This window comes from Tamandua tetradactyla, chromosome 12, assembly GCF_023851605.1.
Source record: "Tamandua tetradactyla isolate mTamTet1 chromosome 12, mTamTet1.pri, whole genome shotgun sequence".
NCBI classification, from domain to species: domain Eukaryota; kingdom Metazoa; phylum Chordata; class Mammalia; order Pilosa; family Myrmecophagidae; genus Tamandua; species Tamandua tetradactyla.
The window spans coordinates 5,612,966-5,626,464 of NC_135338.1; the positions used below are offsets into that span (position 1 = coordinate 5,612,966).

The window sequence follows — 13,499 nt, forward strand, 5'->3', positions numbered from 1 at the left end:
ATTCCATTTATTTAGGGCTTCTTTAATTTATCTCAGCAATGCTTTAAAGTTTTTAGTGTCATTCCAGGGGTCCCCATTACTACTCTTAGGGCTGATGATTCACTGAAAGGACTCAAAAGACTCAGAAGTTGTTGTGCTCATAGTTACAGTTTACTACAGTGACGAATACAGAATAAATTCAGTAGAGGGAAAAGACACCAGGGGGAAACTTCCAGGTGTCTCTTCCAGTGGAGTTGCACAGATGCACTTAATTTCCCCAGGAACCAGGTACAGCAACAGCAACACATGCCAAGTGTTGTCAACCAGAAATCTCCCCCAGGCTGGGTGTTCAGGGTATTGACTGGGAGTGTGTGACTGACCTCAGTTACTCAACCTCCAAAGATAAAGCAGATGCTCACCATAAATCATACTGCCAACCTAAACTGTTTAGGGAAACTTATCTTGGATCAAGACCTCAGATATGCAAAAACAGTCTTATCAGATGGAGCATTCTAATTGCTCAGTACTCAGGAACCAGATAAAGGCCAATCCCTGTCTTAGGGATGTGCAAAATTTGAGCAACCAAGTCTATTGAGTTAAACTTTTCCCACATAAGGATACAAGTATGACATTTATTTTGTTAACTTTATCCCTAACTATATAGTATTTTTTATGATATTATAAATGGTCTTATATTTTTCTTTAATTTTCAAATTGACCTTGTATCTTGCGAAATTGACAAAATCCACTTAGCTCTGGAAACTATTTTATAGATTTTTTAGGACATTCTATATAATGATATCTGCAAATGAAAACGGTATGTCTTCCTTTCCGATCTGCATGTTTCTCGTTTCTTTTTGGTTGCCTTATTCCACTGGCCAGGACCTCCAGTATAATATTGAAGAGAAGTGATAAGAGCATATGCCTTTGCTTTGTTCCTCTTGGAAGGGAAAGTATTTTGTCTTCCATCAGGAAATATGGCATTAGTTCTAGGTTTTATACAGATGCCCTTCATCAGGTTGAGGAAATTCCTTTCTATTCCTATTTTCCTGTGAGTTTTAACCATGGAAAAATGCTGAGTTAGTCGAAAGCATTCTCTGCATCTATTGAAATGCTCGTATAGTATTTCTCCTTTATGCTGTTAAAACGGTAAGTTGCATTGATTGATATTTGAATGTTAAACCTCTCATTCCTGGAATAAGGTACAATTGCTCTAAAGTTATTACTATTTTCATAGTTGTTGGATTCAATTTGCTAATATTTGCTGTGGATTTTGGTGTCTCCATGCAGGAAGGCCTTGTCCTGTGTAGGAATACCTTTTTATGCTGTGGTGGAGAAAGTGGCCCCAGTAGAAAGTTTGGTGATCATAGTTCTCGCCTTATTTGTTTCCCTTCTATCAGATATCACAGTCCAGTTACCAGTATCTGAAAACATTTATTTCATATATTTTGTCCCATTTTTCTACTTGTTTTCAGGACAAAAGTAGGTCTGATCCAGTTATTCTGACATTATAGGAAGTGGAAAACTTTAAATGATAATTTTTGAAATTCAAATAACATTATTTTTATAAAATCATTCCAGTTGTTTCAGTAACCTTTGCGTTTTAAAAATCTTTACTTTTAGCACAATATATGGATTTGTGGACTGAATTCCAGGCCTCAGTTAAGGTAAGTTTTTTGTGTTTATTTCTTCCATAAGTATCATACCGTTTCTGAAAATGTTCGTCTACCTTGTGTGTGTGTGTGTGTGTGTGTGTGTGTGTGTGTGTGGGCATGTGTGTGTGTGCACGTGTGCATGTGTGCATGCCTGCATGAGGGAAGAAGGCCAGGATTGGGGGTATGTGTGTGACAGCTAGTGTGACTGTCACAACCAAAAATGTGTCCTTTGTGCCAAAGGTCCCTATGAAACCCTAATCCTTTGGAAAATTGTCTACCTGCTCTACCATTTCAGATAAAGTGCAATGACTTTTCTTCAAGCTCAAATTGAATACATTTTAAGATAAAATTATTAGTTCTGAGCTCCATCTATCATCCATGTTTTTACCAGCTGTCACTGACACAGCCACTCAAGGCCGGAGTTTAAGTCCTGCTCTGACACTTAGGATTTAATCTTTACATGTAATCCCTATTTAACCCTTAAAATACTGGATAAGGAATTCCTTTTCCAGCTGGCGCTCACGGAATTTAAGTAACTTTCCCTAAACCTAAGAGTATAGTAGTGTGTGGGGCTCTTAGAACTCAGCTCTAACCTGACTCCAAAGTCGTTTCACTTAAGCTTTAAGCCGCACTGAATCCCCTCTGCAATTCTGTACTGCTCTGAGGGTGAACTAGTTTTTTATGTTACCACCACCACCACCTTACTTAGTTAAAAATTTGAATTCATAAGCATTACATTAAATCTTCTCAAGTGATAAGCTATTCTGTAGGAAATATCTGAGATGTTTTGTAGAAATGTATGAATTTGCCATGCACATACACCCATTTTACATGACAAACATCAATTTTGCATATGTAATGCTTACGCTTTTGTTTTGGACTTGGTCCACTCAGTCAGAATATGTTTTCATTTACTGTATTGCAATTTATATTCACACACCCCAAAATGCCATTTTTTAAGGTCTTAGTGGGCAATGGCCAGGAGATCATCAAAGAAATACAAGCACTGATAGGAAAGCTGTGTGAAAGAGATGAAAAAATTGAGCAAATCAGCGCTTGGCTAGAGGGAAGCCTTGAAGAACTGCGTTCTGTTAAGGAAAAGGAATCACTAATAGACCTCGGTAAGCAACATCTCAGTTTTGGGTAATAGAATGGTTTCAGAGGCTAAAAGCCTTGCTTCCTTCTGGGGTTAGAATCTTCTGGCTTGCTGGCAGTCTCTGGGGTCCTTAGATTTTTCTGTCATGTGGTAATACCTATGGCGACATCTCCTATCTCATCCAGATTCGGGTGACTTCCATATTCTAAATGCTCCCCATGGCTCCTCCTCTGTCTGACTTTCACTCATGTCTGGAGCATTCCGGTAATCTGGATTAAAGCCTAACTTGATTCAATTAGGCCACATCCTAACTGAACCAACATCTCAAAGAGATGATATTTGCAATGGGTTCACATCCACAGGACCAAAGGTTGCTGCTACCTGAACATGCCTTTTGTGGGGGACATGATGCAAGCCCGACAACTAGTGACATCAAAAGAAGCAGGCAAAAAAAGTGCAAATTAAATAGGTTACCAATTCAGCCCCAGTAAATCACAACACATCACACATCTGAGCATTGCTTCTCATTTGAAGCAACCGTACTGGCCAATTCCCCCTCTTGCCTAGAACGTTTTCTACGTCACCAAACCTTAACTTCTTTGAGTTTTCTTTTTTTAACCCTCACTTTTAACATTTTCCATAGAAGTCTTTTATTCTTTTTGCACTTTCTTGACTTCCTAAACAGAAGACATTGAACATAATTCCACATTTTCTTTCTGAGTTGAGTTTGGCCTTATCAACAGCAGTTGTTACCATCAGTGAAAATCTAGCAACGTCTTCTGAGATGTTAGATGTCCTGCTAAAATGCTTGTCTCGTCAGCAAGCAGCCTAGTTTCTCCAGAGGGATATCATCTTCATTTTCAATCCCTAATTAAAACATCGTTTTAGACACGAGATTCACAAAACTCTGTCCCAATTCAGACAGCCATGAGAAATGGAGGCAAATCCTTCATACTGGTACAGCCCAGAGGTTCCAGTGATGGAATCCCCTGGGGAGGCAGGAGCAGAGAGAGTGGGGTAAAAGAAGGGAGAACAGAGCAAAGTGGAGATAGCACCCGAGGAAACCAAAGCTGTATCATACGACAAGTGTACAGATCTAGTAGGAATTGCCGAAGTTGAATTTTAAAGAGCATGCTCATTTGATCAGCAATTTGAAAGACAAGATGTAGAAAATAAAGTGGGATTTACAAAAAAGGCAAATGGGTGAAAGCGATAGGATTAAAAACATCCCAGTAAAAAAAGAAAAAAAAAAAAAAAACAACCCCAAACATTCCAGTATGTGTTAGAACCAATGTTTTGGGGATGTTGTATGGCAGAAGAAATGATTTTTCTGTTACCAGTGATGGATTTTGTGAGTAAATTCTTTTATGAACTGAAAAGTGGTTTTAATGGGGTGGGTCCTGATGGTGTTTGTTATGCTCAAGGGCAGTGGGGATGCCTCGTGGGTTTTGTGTCTCTTTGCGTCTCTTTTGCTCTTCCTGGCAGTCCCTGCAGCTGTCGGGTAAGCAGAAGTTTAAGATTAGTGTTAACTGAAGTTTTCACCTTGGTGAATCCTCAATGTTTATTTGAAACCTGTTGGAAACTTTGTGTCAGAACAAACTTAAATAGGCTATTGAAAACTGTGTCCCCGGGACAACTAATGTGATATTCCCCTTTTCATGTTTCAATTTTGATGATTGTCTTGCAAAGTGGAGAATAGTTGGGTGGAAACAGAGGAAGACCACTCACATAGAAAACAGAGGCTATTTATTCAGAGCTTGCTATAGGCAAGGGAATTAGTCACCATAATGTGCCTTTGGCAGTGTCTCAAAGAGAGCCTGAAGTGTGGGAAAGCTTTCTAGTGGGGAAGAATGGGGGCAGATTTCAGTAATGCTCTGATGGAAGGTCATTGGCAAGCGGAAGCCAGAGGCGGGCTGATTAGAAGTGGGGCATCTTCTAATGATTGAGTTCGTGGGGATGTTTGGTTTTCTTTGGCTGGTCCTGAGTTTGGAAACAAGATTTAAAAAATACAATGGGAAAGCTGGCAGCCATTGGGCATGTCATGACTGTTCTGGCGATTGGTTGTGGGTCGGAGTACAGTTGTCAAACATGGTCTGGTTATTGTTACTTCGTATATTCAGTATCAAAGCAGGGCTTTCAATTTTTTGCTACCACTTTCAATTTCAAGTATCTTATTCAGAACAGAGTGATAGTGTTTTGAATGAAAACAAACAAATAAAAATAGGTGATAGTACTATGCAGTATTGCCACTCGTCTTTATTCCATCCAAAAGATAGTCATTTAATTAGAATTTTAAGTTCATTTGATAGGCAATCATGACTAAATATATATGACTCTTAAATAAACTGCACTTGTTCCAGGTAACTGGATTTTTATTCAATCCAGTGAAATATATCAAATATGAAAAGTTTAAGCAATTTCTCTCAATTGCTCAATATCTCTCTCTCTCTCCCTCACACACACACACACATACACACATGTATATCCATCATTGTAAAACCTTAATGTTTACGTATTTACTTAGAATATATTTTTCCCAAGAAAGAGAATAACGGATGCAGAGTCCTTTATATGCTCCTCTCTGATTTCATTTCCCTTCCTCCCTCCCTAGAAGGTAAATAGGTTCTTTAGGGAGGGTTTTCAGTCCTAGCTACCTTTTGGGAAGAAACTAAAGGCCTGATCTCTTGGCATCCCCTTCTTAGTTAGGGAGATACACACCATTCTTCCCCCACCTCTCCCCTACTGCTGGATGAAGCACCTGCTCATACCAGCTGCTTAGGATTCCAGCTCCTTCCTTGCTTAGGACACTGGGGGTTTCTCTTGTTTCAAGTTCCTACAGGAGACAGCTCTGCATTGAAAGAGAAATTTGTTATCTCTCCTCCCACATTTCTAGATGTTTTATAATTCAAGGAGGATTTTCAGGTTATTTAGTCTGCTTATTTTTTCCAAAATCCAAAGCTGAGAATTCAGTCTTCAGTTGAAAATATTTACCATCAGCAATAATTGGGCTTTAAGTAGAACTCCTGAGCTATGTGCCAGGATCACCAAAACCCACAGGAATTTGGTTCCTTCTAGAGCCTCTGCCTAGGACACACTGCCTTTGTCATATGGTTAGTTTCTTCCTCTTCTTCAGATCTAGACTGAAACCATAAAGGGTTCACAGAGACCCTTTTCAGGAATATCCAATCTAAATTATGTCCTTTCCATTATTGTTTATTAGAGCACCTTATTTATTTCTTTATGAGTACTTATTACAATTAGTAGTTATTTTGCTTCTGTTTACTTGTCTTTGGTCTGTCTCCTGCAGGAAGCCCCATGAGGCTCTATTAAGGCAGGTGCCATTTTGTTTGGGCACCCTTTTATTTCCAATGCACAGTGCCTGGCACACAATAGTTGTTCAACAAATATTGGTAAAATGAGGGAACAAATGAATATTTACCTACAGACTTTCCTATCTGGGCAGTCCAGCAAAATACCTGCTTCCCTTTTAAGCAACAGAGTGGCTGAATCTATAATCCAGCCCCAGAGCTTTGAGTTCTGGCAGACAGCTCACAGTGGGAGTTGATTTATCTCTGACCACATTGGAGCACTCTCCTACTTCTCCAAGTTTACAGAGCTTGAAGGCTAGATTTGGTTATGATATCATCAAGGTTTGGTTATGATGTCAAGTTTAGATCATAGATTCTAGATTGACATGCAATGAGCTCCAAAGTGAGATGTGATCAATCCAGACAAGAGAAGCAAATATTAAAAATTCTATTTATATTCTATTTCTGTCATCCTCTAAAATTTCTACTTTTGTCTGTTTTATATTATACATATATCAATAGATATAATACACATATTCACACATATATAATTTATAAGTAAATTGGGGCATGTGGTATAGGTGAAGGGTCAAAAGAATTTGGGGACCACTGACCTAAATCTCCCATGACCAGAATTTCTATTCAAGCTGTCATTAGCATAACCAAATTATGGACTCTCGGTTTGTTGACTAATGAGAATTGTAAGAAATTTGAGCTTGGAGGCTTTTACTTTTTCACCCCTCTCCGTATTCTCAGTTGCTGATTTTCATAGATGCTAAGACTGTCGTTAAGACCCCAAGCCACATCTATTGTCTGTAGTAGGGGTCAGCAAACTTCAGCCTGGGGGTCAAACCCAGCCTCCCATTTTTGTATGGCTGGAAGCTAAGAATGGTTTTATATCTTTAAGTGGTTGGGAAAAAACGAAATAATATTCCATTATACAAGAACATTATATGCAATGCAAATTTCCTTGTCTCCATATAAAGTTTTATTGGAACATGTCCAAGTTCATTCATTTATATATTATCCATGGCTACTTTTATGCTCCAATGGCAGATTTGATTAGTTGCTACAGAGACTCTGTGGCCTGCAGTGCCTGAAATATAACTCTCAGGCTCTTTATAAAAAAAGGTTTCTGACTCCTGGACTAGAGGGTTGACGTTGCCATCTGTTCTCCTTTGGTCACTTATGGCTGAGCTCCCTTGGCAACATGACAAAGGATCACACAGGCTGAGACACAAAAGCGAACAAGGGATGAATTCCTTACTCTATGCCACAAAATGATGAACAAATTGTTACACAATGACCAATTCAGAAAAAACTAAAGTATTCTTTTTTCACTGAAAATGAAATGATGAAAAGGACATCAGTTAAGACCATAGTCTTAACTTAAAATATGGTTAATCAATAGATTATTGACTGAAAAAATTCCAATAAAAATGGATAGTTTGGACCCACTGAAATATTGATAATTGGGATATTGTTACTTGAAGTTTCTCCTGTTTTTTAGGTTCTAGCCCATGTTTCACTGTTAATTCTAAACTATACTTAGTATTCGAATGCCTGTTCTGTGCCTACTCTGTGTAGGCCCTGGAGTTACAGGTGAATGAATATAGAAAACTTTGGAACTCACACTGGAATTCAGGGGCTGGCAAATGTTTTCTGTAGAGGGCCAGATAAGTAGTTTAGGCTTTGCCAGCCATATGCAGTTTCTGTAGCAACTAGTCAACTCTGCCATTGAAGCAAATTTGGCCCACACTGGTCTTGTGGGTGAATCATACAAACACCTATAAACTTCCAAGATCCAGTGTACTGAAGGTGGGCCATAGGAGCCATGAGAGAACCCAAGAGGGAGACTTGACCTGCTTAGGAAAACAGGGGTGAGGTCTCCAAAGAACTGGACGTTGAGCTGAGATCCCAAGGAAGGTTTCTGGCTTCCCTTAGCTCCAGTAATTTCTGCTTTGCAGCACTGGCATGATGTGGGCTTTGGGCTTGAATGCCAGGTCTGCTTCCTACATGTTACTTAACCTCTGCTCACTTTTCAGCTTAGGAGTTAGAAATGATCAGGTCTCTGCTGGGCACTCATCCGATTCCTTAAGTCTACTACCCTCTTGGGGACACAATAGTAAAGTCCTAGCCCCTTGAATTATTTGACCATCCCGTGAGCCACTTGTAAATCTGGCTATTGAATGTTCCCTGTTGCATAGCTTCTCCTCCATACTTGACCATATAGAAGCCGTTGATCTCTTCTAGCCCACCAGCCCTCTCCTGTTCTTCTGGGCACAAGAAGTCATTCCAGCCCTCCAAGCCCTGTCCTTCATGATCATTGCACCAGCTTCATTAACACATTAAGCACTTGGTACCTGGTATTAGAGCAAACATGATTATAAAGTTGAATGAGACCCATTTCCTAAACCTCAAAGTGCACACACTGAAAAACAGACAAGTGAAGAGGCTATTATAATACAGTAGTACAGTGGATTCCTTCTCACAAGAGGCATTCATGAATGGCTATGGAAGAGCAAAGAGGGCCTGCCTAGTAGGTGTTGGAAATACACAGGGACGTCTTCCCAAAGCAGCAGCACAGACATGGGGCTGTCCAAGAAATTCAGGTGGGCTGGCTGAGAGGAGCATGTGCTGGCAGGAATGTGGGATAGGATTTTCAGAACATGAAATGTTCTGATTTGATCCTATAAACTAAGGTTACTTTTTTGTCTTAATTTTCTTTCTTGAAAAAAAAGTTATTTCTTAGTGTATATCTAAATCAAACAGTAACATAACTTAGTACAGATCCTTTTTTAAAAGAAGTATTAAAAAGAATTTTGTTTTAAAATTCCAGAAATCCTTGAGTATTATACTGTACTATAACTAGTGTTACAGGTAAATGATTTGTGTATTTCCCAAATATCTGAATTTGATATGGGGTCTACAGAACTGTTAGACCAAGAGATATTTTAAAGAAAGATCAAATAATCATTTCAAATAATTGATTATTGAAGTTAACTTTTTGTTACTGTGATGGAAAAGGACTTGATGCAATTACCTATTATCTTGATAATTTTATTCTGGAAGATAACCTAGAAAATAATTGTCCAGAAACTGTCAAATTGTCTCTTGGCACAATTAAGATCTCAACTAGGAAGAAAGTTTAGATCAGTGGTTCTCAGACATGGCTGTACATTAGAAGAGATCCAGGCATATTTTTCTAAGTCTCTCTAGGTGGCTCCAATATGCAGCCAAATCTGCAAACCAATGGTTTCAGATAAATATTCAACAATATAGCTAAGTTAATCATTTGACCCAAATTAATTAAGAAAGTATTTTGACTTTTAAATTACCTATGTAGCACTGATTAGCAAAATAACTATCACACACTGTAGCAGTGAAAGCTGTAATGAATTATAAGGACCTAAGTCAAAACTTAATAAAGCTGAGCTAAGACAAGTTATATGCTTTTATTTTTAAATGCTGTTTTAACAAATTATTTACAGTTATCTACAGTTGCTATGAATGGTCATAGTCTTGTTCTTAAACTGATATCTGGGAAGAAGATAATTGTTTAAATGACTTCAAATATAGTGGGTCTAGAAGATGCAATCCTGGTAATCATATACCATGACCTCTCTTGTACTGAGAGTATACAGTTATCCAATGAAGGATTCTTTTGGGCAATTCAGAATTTTAGTAGATGCAATCACTCAACCTGTGTGAAAGAATTTTTACATGTTTTTATTCCTGCAGAAATTAAGAAATATGGTTTTACTAAAAAAATTGGTTTCCCATTGGTTGGTTGTATTCTGAGAAACACATTAACAAGGAAGAAATAACAAAATAACATCAAGGATACAACTCCTGTGAATCCAAAAGGCATAAATAAAACTACAGAAAAAGTGAGTTTACTTTCTTTCATGCTTTTAATTGCTAACAGGTCTTAAAAGTTTGAGATTTACCTCCCTTCCTCCACCCACAAATAGCAAGGTCAGCAAATAACCTTCTAAAACAATAGAAATAGATAAAGATCATCAGATTATTAAATTAAGGGTTAAAAATTCTATTTTGCTTCCATGGTTGCACCAGTGAGTCTCTTGAAGCCTTCAAAGGATGAAAATGACATCATACCTTCCAACAAGCAACCATAGGAAAATTGCTAATAAATTGTATATATTCTGTACTTCATTAACTCTAAGAAGCCATCAATTATAAGATGCATCCTAATTTAGAGATGTCACAATGTGAAGAAAAAAATATGTCTCAGGATCAGTAAAACAGGGCATGTGTATACAGCCTTCAAAAATGATGTAAAGAGGAAGGAAATATGTGAGTACAAGTATTTACACATCTAGGAAAGAGACATTAATTTTACTACTTAATGTTTTTAGTTATTTCCAGAATTAGTGCAACAAAAAATATGTCAGAACACTTAAGATCTTTTGCAGTTAACTTTTTATTTTTCTTTACAGGAACATAATATGAATGTGCTTTCAACCAAACTATTTAAACAGAAAATGTATTATATAAATTATGTTCTATTTTTTTGTAGTATATCAAAATACTGTATTGGTGAAAATAAATAGATTACAAAAAACAACATTTTATTTCCATGTTTGCTTTCAGATCCTACATGTACGCTTTCATTTATAATTCGTTATAGGTGAAAAACAAATTGAAATATAACAGACATGCAAAATTATGCCACTTCTGAGGATTCCTAATTATACTTGTTAAAGTTTTTCTCAATAGAAATAAAAATGGGAACCACATATTGCTAGGGACACAGAAACATGGTTTTGCTCTAAGGAATAACTCAACTGTTGAGAATGGCAAGTGCTTACTAGCAGGCTTCAAGAGTAATATACTATGTTACAGAGTATTATGGTATTTTTTATTTTCTAACCATAATATTATATTTTATATTTTCTAACCATAAAATCTAGTAAGTAAAAAAAAAAAAAAAATTAAGATACATGGACAATCTTGTTCCCATGTGTGACATAAGAGTACTGATACAATATTTCTTTGCTTTTTCATTAAGAATACGTCTTAGTTTTTTTGGCATTTTACATTCAGTGTCCATTGGCTCCTTCTGAGAGTATCCGTGAAGGCTCAGTAAATTTAGCAGTGAATAAGTAAAAAAGGGCTGGTGTAGGTACCAAAGCCAAAAGAGGTAAGTCTTGCTCAAGTTTATCCACTCTGGAGATGGAGATTATCCCATAGGCATGAAGTAACCAGTGGCTAAAAAGGACAATAAGTCTTTTCTTTCTCACCAGAAGATCATAGCAGTTCTGTATTATTTTACAAAAGAAGGAAAAGAGAAAATAGATTATTGGGCTGAATTAGCTATTTACTACATTTTTATTTTAAAAGCATCATTTGTCTTCACATAAGATTATAACCTCATAATCACAGAAGGCCTGAGCTTCAAAAGGAACTAAAAAAAAATCACCCAGTGCAGCCACTATCACACCTCACTGTTCAGACGAGTCCCCACAGCCCCCGCTGTCACTTAAGGAGTTAGCAGCAGCGCCAAGGCAAGAGCCTCTGACTCTAACTCCTAGGCCAGATGCTTTCTACACCACCGTTTATCTTCACAACACTGTGGTTTCTTCTGAAGATGTGAAGGAGAAGGGGGCTCCACAGACGTACCTTCCTCCTTCCCTGACCCATGGGCAACCATGAGTCTGTGGGTGGGAAACAGCAAGTACGGAAACCCAACTTCCTCACACTAAACCTTCCTGCCACCTGAATAATCAGACAGGAGTAGAGATGACATGTGAATGCTCTAATTTCCTTCGAATCTTTAGGACAGCTCCATTATATGCAGTAACTGGAAGGACCAAACTGTGCTAAAAACACACAAAATGCAGGATGTAATAGGTAGTTACCAGCTTTCTCTTTTTATGGATCATAGACTCACCTACAGCTAAGCTGTCTTCTCCAGATTCAATTCCCTATTTCCGATTCATGTATAGGGTGCAAATTGAAGGGTATGAACATTTCATATAGGAAAAATTTTTTATATAGATTAGCTTCAAGCTAATTTAGCAGTGCAGAGCTAATTCTTAACTACCTCTAGTAGTTATGGATTACAAATAAAATGTAAAAATCTCATTTTATTCACATATCCAATCATTTCCTACCTTAATTCTTTCCTTAAAGTTGCTAAAAGTGCCAAACTAATTTGTTTTCTAATTATTAATCATGTTGCAAAGCTGATTAAGGATTACAAATGAGATCCATAAGTAATCTTAGTAATCACCATAAGAATACTCCATCCTAGTTTCTACACTATTATTCTAAATTTAAAAGCCACTAGCTGACTTTTTTTTTTCTAACTCCTCACTTGCTCTTTCACTAGTGTAACAGAAAAATGTGACAGCAACAGTAAGCAACCATTCCATTTTGTCTTGGCTGAGCTTTTTAATGCTAATACTCTGAGAAAACACAGCTCTTATCAACTGTAGAAGGAAGCTTAAGACAGTTCATATGCGCTAGATTAGCAAGGATAAGATGGAAAAGTACTAAGACACTTTATATTTTTATTCCTTTAAAATTTAGCCTGAAAATAAACAGCTCTTTTTAATGGGTCTTTCAGGTCTTCTTGAAATACTAAAAAGTTAGAAACACAAAAAGGGTATTTCAAAAAATAAACGATATCAGAACTAATGCAGCTATTAATGCTATCTCCTAATCACTAAAATATTATAGACCATAGAAGGCAAAAGTAAACATCTATAATCAAGAAAATAAACCCGGAGATAAAATACAGAAGGACACAAAATGCATGATATAATTACTAGTAACTCTATTAGTGTTGTTATTGCAAAATAAAGTGTAAAACTAGTTATATACACAGTAAAGTATTTTTACATTTCCCCCCAAATACTGTTAGTAACTTTGGACATTTCAAAAATTAAATATTTGCTATATGGGTAAATTACAGGAAATAATTTTTGTCTACTATGCTGGATAGTTGAGCCTGACAACTTCATACTTTGCTGATTTCCCAAGCAAATATAGACCAGTACACAACCTTACCTAAACTTTACTAAACAAGCAGATGTACCATGGTATATCGAAAGTATGAGTTTCAATTGTCAAATCTATGAAAAGTTCTTTATCGGACAGAAAAGATTTCCTACCTCTATTTCAGAAGCCGACATGTACACAGCCAGAGTAACCAAAGATAACACTAATATAATGTATGGGAAGGCATAATCTGAAAAAACAAACATTAGTATTATGTGCAAAAATGAGACATATTTCCTGAGTAAACCATCAAAATTTTCTAATGGTATTATTCTCTTCATATTCAAAGCCTCTCTCAGTCAATTCTTTGAGAGACTGAAGTAGCACTACCCTAAGGCACAGGTCTGCAAACTTTTCAATAAAAGGCCAGATGGAAATATTTTTGGCTTTGTGTGCCATAAGGGCTCTATCATAATGACTGAACCATATAGTAGT

The 13,499-nt window shown here is 37.1% G+C and overlaps 2 protein-coding genes across 3 annotated transcripts in view; one reads left to right on the top strand and one right to left on the bottom strand.

The window, feature by feature from the left end:
• The window catches only part of CCDC175 (coiled-coil domain containing 175), a 93,401-nt gene extending 82,766 nt beyond the window's left edge, over positions 1–10,635 (top strand). Inside the window, exons 18-21 of the mRNA XM_077122476.1 lie at positions 1,603–1,646; positions 2,596–2,755; positions 9,780–9,928; positions 10,499–10,635. Coding sequence (XP_076978591.1) covers positions 1,603–1,646; positions 2,596–2,755; positions 9,780–9,865 — 290 coding nt within the window. The 3' untranslated portion in view covers positions 9,866–9,928; positions 10,499–10,635. The remainder of the gene's footprint in view (positions 1–1,602; positions 1,647–2,595; positions 2,756–9,779; positions 9,929–10,498) is intronic.
• The window catches only part of JKAMP (JNK1/MAPK8 associated membrane protein), a 37,480-nt gene continuing 34,431 nt past the window's right edge, over positions 10,451–13,499 (bottom strand). For both annotated transcript variants that reach the window (XM_077122484.1, XM_077122485.1), the window contains exons 6-7: positions 13,178–13,254; positions 10,451–11,320 (exon numbers count right to left, since the gene is read on the bottom strand). In XM_077122484.1, the coding sequence (XP_076978599.1) occupies positions 11,102–11,320; positions 13,178–13,254 (296 nt within the window). In that variant the 3' untranslated portion in view covers positions 10,451–11,101. The remainder of the gene's footprint in view (positions 11,321–13,177; positions 13,255–13,499) is intronic.